Source organism: Mesoplodon mirus (genome assembly GCF_964341445.2).
Source record: "Mesoplodon mirus genome assembly, chromosome: X".
NCBI classification, from domain to species: Eukaryota; Metazoa; Chordata; class Mammalia; order Artiodactyla; family Ziphiidae; genus Mesoplodon; species Mesoplodon mirus.
In genome coordinates, this window is record NC_138981.1 from 66,596,553 (window position 1) to 66,606,551 (window position 9,999).

General features: G+C 44.1%; 1 protein-coding gene across 2 annotated transcripts; it reads left to right on the forward strand.

Moving 5' to 3' along the window:
- Nucleotides 1-1,763: 1,763 nt before the first annotated feature.
- On the forward strand, nucleotides 1,764-9,779 carry TBX22 (T-box transcription factor 22; the record flags this gene model as incomplete). 2 transcript variants are annotated; one of them, XM_082610893.1, is made up of 8 exons in its annotated part: nucleotides 1,764-1,941; nucleotides 2,554-2,740; nucleotides 3,586-3,687; nucleotides 5,064-5,238; nucleotides 6,133-6,297; nucleotides 6,678-6,742; nucleotides 7,130-7,215; nucleotides 9,166-9,779. In XM_082610893.1, 8 exons carry the CDS (start codon nucleotides 1,764-1,766, stop codon nucleotides 9,777-9,779), a joined length of 1,572 nt encoding a protein of 523 aa, XP_082467019.1. The 2 variants fall into 2 exon arrangements, with proteins under 2 accessions (XP_082467019.1, XP_082467020.1); XM_082610894.1 differs by having other exon boundaries at nucleotides 2,557-2,740.
- Nucleotides 9,780-9,999: the final 220 nt, after the last annotated feature.

Below are 9,999 nucleotides of genomic sequence, written 5' to 3' on the forward strand. Positions count from 1 at the left end.
TTGGTAATTCAAAATCAACACTTTACTGTAAGGATTTTCCAATTGTCAACCAAAAAAACTTCATTTTCTTTCTAATGTGGGCATCTGTGTGTCCCAGAGCCTCTCTCTCTGCATGTTTCATGTGGGCTGAAGAATCTCTTATAAAGGTTTATGGGTGTTTCTGGCTGTAATAAAGAGAATGTTCAAAAGAGTCTTTCAGCTGTGGAAAATGAACTTGTATCATAAATGTACATCCCTCATGCCCCCAGTACCTGACAGCCCAGTGCTTTGGCAGCTGAACAGATCACAAATCTGGTTCTGAGGCTTGCAATAACTTTACTCTCAGATAAAAGTTAACAGGAATTAACTATAGCTTAGTTCAGTACACATGAGAGAGCTGAGCTCTCTGAAAAGGTGAAAATGTCAATAATTCGGATGCAGTTTGCAAGAGAGCCTAGGGGTGCCTGATTTCTTATTGCTGATGAAAAGTGCATGACCAAATCCTAAGTACACAGGCAGGCATCTCACATCTGCATGCATAAACATGCTCCTTGGAAGTGGTAGGCAAGTCTCTTCTTGACACAAAGAAGGTGTCTTTATCCATTTTAAGGAAAAGTAAAACTTAGCCCAGGAAGATATTTCAGGATACATTGGAATCAATTATTTGAGCACAACATTTTGAGGTGTCACATCCTTGGGAGCACAATTCCGTTTGGTACTCTGCTGGCAGCCCTGGAGTTCTTGGGCTGTATTTGCTGATTAAGTCATGTGAGTAAGAAGAGGCTGTGTGAGGGAATATTGGGCTCCAGTAGAGGCAGGGATTGAAGGTCCAGGTTTGCTCTTGATCATTGAAAGTGGTTATCTGGGAGCCTCCTGCCTTCACTGGCTCTTACTTCCCCACCTGGATAGAGAGGTCAGAGTAGTACAGGGTCCACTTAGTCTGAGACCCAGACTGTAGAACAAACAGGCCCAGAAAGTTTGTGTTGCTCTTTGTTTCCCCAGTGTACTCACTTAAGAGCAAAAGACCCCTATACACCTCTCTGGATTTGGTTAAATAATATTTTCACTTTTGTTGGAAAAGTGGTCCCCCCACCGTGGGCAATTACTTCGCATGTCTTTTAGTTTCACAATTTAATGCAAAACAGTAAGTTTGTGTATCCCTCCTCCCCACTAGACTATCCTGAGCCCCTTTCCAGTCAACCTCCAACCCCTTTCTATCCTCCCACTCCCACCGCCCCCTCCCCGTCAGTCTCTGAAGTGTCACGGTGTTTTTTTTTATGCTTCCAACAGTTTCCAAAACAAACAGTGGAGGCTATGACCAGCCGGGTATTCACTCAGTCCGATGCAACAGTATCTCCCAATCCGAGCGACCTGAGCCGCCATTAGGGGCAGGTCCGCTCCCTAAAAGGGCCGCGCTTGCCAGTCTCTGAGCTCTGCCAGGTCCGGGAATCTGGGACTTGAGGACTGATGTTCCGCACATGTCCACTGGGAGGGAGAAGAGCGAAAAGGGAAAGGGGACTAGACTCTAGAGGACTCTGGCTCCAGTTTAATCTCCTTTCATTCTGTCTATTCAAAGAAATTCTATACGTATATATATAAATTATACACACACACATTTTTCCCCCTGAATATAGATTAAGAAATTGTTTTCTGAGTTTTCAGTTTTTTTCTGATTTTCCCGCTTTCCCTCCTTTGCCTGTCCTCTGCGCCCTCCCACCCTCTCCCTCCCTAACCCAGCTCAGGTTGAAACTTTGCAGAGTACGTTCTCTTCACCCTCTCCAGGGATGGCTCTGAGCTCTCGGGCGCACGCCTTCTCGGTGGAAGCCTTGGTGGGGAGACCCAGCAAAAGAAAACTGCGAGACGCAAGAGAGGAGGCGCAACTTGAGCTGCTTGAGAAAGAGGGTGGAGAGGCGGAGGAGGAGAGAAGGAGCAGCGCCGCAGGAAGGAAGAGCGAGCAGCCTGGTGAGTACCCCTACCGCGGCCCAAATCCCAGCGCCGGCTACCATGGCTTGCTGGGTCGGAAGGTCTCAGACTAGCGCCGCGTCGCTGCAGGAGGGCGGCTAGCCCTATCAAAGGATGTCTTGGCCCAGCGATGGCCGCGTACGGGGCGGCGGGGATACCTCAGCCATCTGGCTGTAGGGGGAAGTTTCAGAGGCTCCACGTTAAGCCCATAGTGTTGTGGTTCATTTGCGGTGAAGGGGAGGGTCCCCACAGATTTATGAAGCGAGACTCTCCAACCTCCCGGAAGCCCCGAGAGCCAGAGTGTGAATGTTTTTCGGGTTAGGAAGCAGGACATGGACCCAGATCCTGAGGGGATTCAGCATCAGGGACCAAAAGTCTCCGAGAGAGATGAGGATGGGCAAATTTGAAGAAGGGTCATGCATTTCACAGGGCGCTACCTGGGCCCCTTTCTCTCCATCAGGGGGCCAGAGTGGGTGTTGTGGGGAATTTGGAGATCAGTCGCCAAGGTTCCCGGGGAAGAGACAAGGCCGGTCTGTTCTGAGACAGGCGTCAGTGAGAAGGGGGCGCGGGAACTGCGAAGCTCTCTCAAACTCTCAGCGTCTCTGTGTCCAGCAGAAAAGCGACCCAAGACAGAGCCCTTAGCAACTACTTTCTCAGGCTGTGGAGGCAGCAGTGGCGGCTGCAACAGCTTCGGAAGTCTGGAAGAAAAAGATGCTATCCAAGTGGAGCTTCAAGGATCTGAGCTGTGGAAGAGATTTCATGACATTGGAACTGAGATGATCATTACCAAGGCGGGCAGGTTCGGCTTTGCCCAAGCTGTTCAAGGGCCGCACACAGTAGGCACTTAATGTTCTGCTCTCATAAGATGGGTGCCTCCAGTTTTAAGCTTTGGTACTCTTCTCCCCATATCCCCACCCCAGACAGGTATTGGAAGCCAGTGCCTCTCAATCGACCAGACTAGGCCTTGCCTGGCCCATGTTAGTGGCTCGGCCTTTCTTTCCTGTACACCCTGATTCCAAGAACTCATTTTTGCAGCTCCTGCCTGTGTAGTATATGACAAAAATTAGACCTCCCAAGGCAGGTGCCAGATGCCACCCCCACATCTTAAGCTATGGCCAGGCCTTTCTGTTAAAGCCTCACAGTTATCAGTGGACAATATCCCATCTAGCAGGTTCCCAGCCCACTGCCTGAGCCCAGGTCAATTTGAGGTGGGGCTTTCCCTCTTCCAACTTTTCCTGTGTGGCATTTTCTTCACATCAGCTGGGTAATTTTTTTGTGTGTGAATCTTCCTAATTTCAGTCTTTCCCAAATCTTCCTCACAGAAAGTACCGCTGAAAACTCAGGGGAGGGGCACAGCTGTTTCTTTCCTACATTTTCTTCTATAGCTTTTTATTATGGTGGTGATAGGAAGTGGGGTGGACAAAGCCTTGTGGTAAGGATATTCTGATCCACTCAAAAATCCTGAGTTTGTTCAATCAAACATGTAACCAACAATCTTTCCTCATGTAGCAAATCTCATTCACTGAACCTGTCTAGAATAAGAAGAGTATTGTTTATTCCTTTACTTTTCATTTGTCCCCAACCCCACCTGGCTCCAAACATTTCTAATAGTGCCCAGGTCAGTCGCTATTTTCTCTCCCACAGGAGGATGTTCCCCTCTGTTCGGGTCAAGATAAAAGGACTGGACCCAGGGAAACAGTACTATGTGGCCATCGATGTGGTGCCGGTGGATTCCAAACGCTATAGGTAACCAGGCCCAAAGGAGGGTACCACAGGCTGGGAATGGGGATTCATATCTATGGAACCTGAGAGTGCTGTTTTGAAAACTCTACCATGGTAGGGGTAATTGCTCCCCTGTGGGCTTTGAGAGTTGAATTTTCTCCCTCAAACTGGAGTTCAGGGAGTTCAGACTGAGAGAAAAGCAGGCTTGTTCTTCTTTCCTCTCACTCCTGGATCACAGGTTCCAGCTGGTGCTTCAGTGTCCCCCAAACCTCTTGCCTACCCACTTCTCTAGCCTTGGCTCTGCAAACTGCCGAGGGTTTTGGCTCGGGCATCTGGGAGGGAAGCTGTTTAAAGGAATTTGGGGAGAAATGCCTGGGCTTCTGGGGCCCTACCGGGCTCTGGGGTGTGCTACTTTAGCAGTAGGGTCCTTGAGCGATGCCCTGATTTGCCACCCAAAGCTAGTCTAGCAGTTATCTCGCCTAAGTCTATTTTTCTTCCTTCCTTAGCCTCTCCCCTGAAGCGGAGGCCAGGTCCCGGAGAATACAAGTAACCTTTCTCTTGATGTAAGCTCTCTACTTAAAGCAGGCTAAAAGTGGCCGAACTGATCTAAAGCCAAGAGGCCCTTCTTTGCTGGCAGCCCAGAAGCTCGGGTCGGCCAGCGCTTTAGCTCAGGGGTATGGGGGTTGGGCGGCAGCCGCCTGCACTCGGCCTGTGAGCGTTCGACTGAAGTGGGTGTCTAGCCTTTCTAGGAAACCGCCTGCAACGCACCCAATGCTGGGAGTGAGGGGTAAAAAGAAGGCTGGGCTCAAGAGCCTACTGGGGCCGTAGCCCAGAAATAGCAGAACAAGCTGCTTATCATGTTTCAGCTGGCTTGGGAATTCGGCGCATAATTTAGCTGTTGAAATTGAAGACAATGCGAAAATCAGCCCCGAGGCCGCAGCGGGCAGAGTTCCTTGAGGGTATTCTGATGTAAAGCATTGTGGACAAAGGGGCTTCCAAGACTACTGGTCTGGTGGCGGTGCGATGCACAGACACTTTCCCTCACCCTTCTGCTTCTTCCCTGACGCTTGTAGGACAGGAGGATTTTTCGGGTGCCTCTGCTCGGTAAAACGGGTTAGATGAATTTTTGTTGCGGTTTCTGCGAGGAAATACAAACCAGACTCTGAAATCCCATGACACTATACTTGACCCTGGCACTTCACTACATTTTAATGACATATGCTTATTTACAGTTTGCTTTTTATCCCTAGACACTCTTTAGAAATGAAGTTGTATCTTTTACTAGTTGCCTTTGAGATTAGCAGGCAAACCTTGGCCTAGGCCTTTAGGACGGGATCGCGGTAACCCCTGCTCCTGGCTTTGGCCTGCTGCGCCTAAAGCCACACTCTGCTCATTTTCAGGTACGCGTATCACAGCTCGCAGTGGATGGTAGCCGGGAATACAGACCACTCATGCATCACTCCCAGGTTCTATGTTCACCCGGACTCGCCTTGTTCGGGAGAGACATGGATGCGTCAAATCATCAGCTTTGATCGCGTGAAACTCACCAACAACGAGATGGACGACAAAGGCCATGTAAGTGTGTGCAATCCTTTGTCCCGAGTAGAGGAGGGGGATGCCAAGGTGTCAGCTGGAGGGTCACCCTGGAGAAGCCAAGGAGGTGTCTCCCAGATGTGCTAGTTGTAGTCTTTAGGAACTGTCCAAGTTCTAGGCCTGTGGCCAAAGTAGCTCTTGTGACTTTTATTTGGCATCTGAGAGTGCTGGGCGTTGAGGATGGTGAGTGAAACGAGTTTGAGGACCAGAGGAGACTTGTTTAAGCCAGGATGCCTGTTCTGGGACAGTGAAAGGGAATGCTTCCCTGAGATCTCTGGCACTTCAGCCTCCCTGGCAATCACTGTGGGCTCTGATTGCCTTCCCCTGATGGGCACCTTCTGTGTGACATGGTATGGTGGGAATCTTCTCCACAACCCGCCCTGATGGAAGGCCTTTTCAAGTCACCTAGATCTTGAACCTTCTTCCCAGGTGCACCTCGCCTCTGCCCTGCCTGGCCTGGCCCTGTGCCAGCCACAAAAGGAAGAAGGATGCTCCTGGGCTTAGGAGGTGGGGGATGTCAAATGTTTTCCCATCAGTTATCTAAGCCCAGAGAACTTATGGCAGGCAGTTAGATCCCAATAACTCTTGGGAACATCACATGGTCACCCACATTTGGAAGCAGGAAAGGACCCCAACTGGAAATGGAATCACTGCTTCCTGGTGTGCTGTGGTGCCCCGTTCCTGAAACCCCTTATGCCTGAAGGACTCTGTTCAGGGCCAAATGGCAAAGAAAAGTCCTTGTGTGTGGCTAGCCTAGGCTTTCTGGTTTAGCTTCACTTTTGTGTGAGAAAGTTGGGGGTGCTGATGAGAGGGGGACAGTGTGGGGGAGGGGAAGCCAATTACTAGGCAGCATTTGACCACTGATTTCTCCTCCAGATCATTCTGCAGTCCATGCACAAGTACAAGCCCCGTGTGCACGTGATGAAGCAGGACAGCAGGGTCGACATGTCCCGGATTCAGTCCCTGCCTGCTGAAGGGGTTAAAACATTCTCCTTTAAAGAAACTGAGTTCACCACGGTGACAGCTTATCAAAACCAGCAGGTAAAGCCAACTAAGTCCCAGGCAAGCAGGGATGGCTCCAGAGAAACTTTAGGGAAAGAGTGAAGCTGTACTATATGGATTGAATTTTCCAGAATTAAAAAGAAATTCATAGCATTATTGCGTTGTCATCAAGGCAAGTTTGATTATGTATTGTGTGGATCTTATGTTAGAAAGGATAGAAAGGAGAGTAGAACTGGGAGTGTCAGGAGAGAAAGGAGATAAAACATTCCAAATTTTACTTAGCAATATGCTTACATTTATTTAACATGCCGTATTACATGTTGAAAACTTGTGTGGTTGTTGTAACCATTAAAAGCAACAGTGACAGTGTTTTTACTGAGGGCACCGACTTTATCTTTCTTTCTCTTTTGAATTCATAGATTACCAAACTGAAAATAGACAGGAATCCTTTTGCTAAAGGATTTAGAGATCCCGGAAGAAACAGGTAAACCATATAACAGTCACATCCAATATTTATATAGCCCTTTTCACAGGTATAACAGCTAAGGAAACTGTGGCTCAGAGACTGAGTCCCTAAATTTTGTAACTAATAAGTAGGTAGTAAGAAAGAAACCTGGACGTTTTGTCTTCAAAATCTTGCCTCCTCCCACTCCCTCCCCAACCCACTTTTAAGATATTACTTATTCTAGATTCTTAGGTTTTTATTCAGGGAATAATCACTGGGAATTTTATTCAGAAGTCTATCTATAAAAGAAAAACATTTCAGATAGTCACCCCTACAAACTATAACAAAATAACTCAAAAGCTTACACAAATTATTATTTTCAGGAATTGCATTCTGGACTTGCTAAAGTTTGAATCTCTTTTTCAGAGGTGCATTGGATGGGGTTTTAGAGACCTACCCATGGAGGCCTTCTCTCACTTTGGATTTTAAAACTTTTGGTGCAGACACACCAAGTAAGAAAAGTTTTATTAATTTTCATTTTTAAATGTTATTGAAATAACAACAGCCAGAACCTCTGTACAAATACTACACAAGTGGATAAGTACATGCCATAAAATGTGTTTAAAATCAAGTGGGTATATATTTATCCTGATGAGGAGGTAAGAAGCAAAAAGGGAAGGTAACTGGCAAGAAGGAAAAGAGCATAAACGTGGTAATGGTGGATTTACTGACTTGTGTCTTCTTGGGTTATCATACATCCTGAGAGCTATAGAAATCACTTGGATTCTTCAGCATCTCACTATCTCACATTCTTTAGGATCTGCCTGTGGTGCACTAGTGGTCTTATTTGCAAACATGTTAGATATTGAAATAAATATTTTATGAGAAACTTTCAGCACATGATAAAAATGACTCCCATTAAATTTCATCATCACTTGACTCTAATTTTCCTTTTGTTGTGACTAAGGAAAATAAATGTTGAAAACAATACTAAGCCATGGCAATTAGTTTAATTGACGTAAGCATTTAAAATATTTGCAAGGTATTTGTTCTCAGGTAGTACATTACATGACTAAATAATAATTTGACAATGCAGGCTTTCTGGTGGAAGAATGCATACCTTCATTTACTCTGATATTTAAGGATAAATAGAAGATCTTTATTCGTGAGCAATATGGAATCATTTTACCCTTTTGTCTTTACTCCATTAAAGTTGTTTGACTTTAAACATTAATTGAAGGTTACCATCACATTATAGTTAGCTTGAATTTTACATGATACCATAACAACTAAGTGAAATGTGAAGAGATCAAGTCTAATTATTTAGTGAAATATTTCACTCAATTGACTGTATTAATTTGGTTTAGAGAGTTGCATAGAAAAATATGAACACTTATTTGATAGTATCACTTTAATAGAATCTAGGCAACATGCATTTAAAATATCCGTGTCAACACATGGTGCAGTAATTTAAAAATAAAGCTAACCATGATCATTAATTGATAATTTAAAATACACAATTTTCTTAATTATTTAAAATGTCCAGAATGCTCTCAAATTGCAAAGAAAAGGGGTACCAGTTTTTTAAATAACTTTTGGATATTTAATTATAGAATATATTTGCCATGCTGTTGACAAAGGATTAGCCTATGTCTGTATATAAAAAGAGTTAAGAAAAACAGTAGCACCTAAAAAGAAAACCCACAAAATTTGATCAAGTTCAATCAATAACCATTTTTTTAAAAAAAATTAAATACTTACAAATATAAGGTGTAAAATCTAGATTTTCCTGGACCTTATATCTATCCCTAATTTTAGTAGATGCTAGGCAACCATAAAAGATCACCTGGCAACATTGATATGAACACTTTCATTTTCATCTTGGTATTTTTAACCTGCAAAACTCTCTTTTACTCTTGATATAGTACACTATGGAACTTTCCCCATCTATGATTTTCATATAAGAAAAAAACTAATATATTTAGATTTTATTTTAATTTATAAGATTACTTTCATATGCACTGATTTTTTAATCAGACTGAAACTTTCTATAAAATATCAAAAAAACAATTTGTTCAATTTAATCAAGTGCTTATTTTAGTATTATTTTATGGTTAAAAGACAGCTTTTACTTGTAAGATATAATTGGCTCTGGATCATATTTAATTGGGCTTCTTTTGTAATTCACTGAATAAATGTTGTTCAAGTGCCTAGTATAGTTCTAAAGCATAGTGAATGCTCAATGCATGATACATAATAATAATGCCAAAAGTAATAGTGGTAGTAGTAGAGATACCATATTCAACTTTGGTCAGAGGAATGTTCTTTTCAAAGGACTTAAAATAACTGTGAACTTGAAAGGAAAGCTAATCTAAGAATGAAGCAGGGATAGTTATGGACATGATTACTGATTCAGTAGGAAAATTTAGTTCATTGTTCATTGACTGAATTGTCATTCACAGGTGGAAGCAATGGCTCATCTCCAGCGACCTCTAGTGGAGGGGCTCCCTCTCCTTTGAACTCTTTGCTTTCTCCACCTTGCTCCCCTCCAACATTTCACATACCTACAAGCTCCCTTGGAATGCCCTGTCCAGAGGTGTACCTACACAATATCAACCTGCCCCTTTGCTACAAGATTTGCCCAACTAACTTTTGGCGTCAGCAGCCTCTTGTCTTGCCTGCTCCTGAAAGGCTAGCAAGCAGCAGCAGTTCTCAGTCTTTAGCCCCACTCATGATGGAAGTTCCCATTTTATCTTCCTTGGGGGCCACCAATTCAAAATACGGTTCATCTGAAGACTGCAATGGACAGTGTCAACAAGCATCTAATTCTTCCAGTCAAACGTTGTATGGATTACAGGCACCTGGAAATATTTTATCACCCAACCCCATTGCCCGGGAAGCAATTGGTTGCTCTTTCCATCCTCCCTATGGCTTTTATAGGTACAACTTCTCCATGCCATCTAGACTGGTAAATGCTACCAACCATCTCAAAGTGAATGACAAAAGTCAAGTTTCTTTAATAGAAGGCAAATGCATTCATGCTCGTTGGTATCCAAAAATTAACCATTGCCTTTAATGGAATAGCCAAGTTCCTAAAACAATTACATGTAAGCATATATTTCTTTATTTGTAGCCAAAAAAGGTAAAGAGCTAATGGGCTTAAAAAGCTTCATTATCAGAGGGTATTCCTCTGTTCTGCATTTAAAGTGCCTTATGATATGTTCGTAAGAAGGCTGATTACAGTAGCCTTAGGCCTCAAAATAAGATACTCAGTGAATATTGTTTGATGAGGTAGA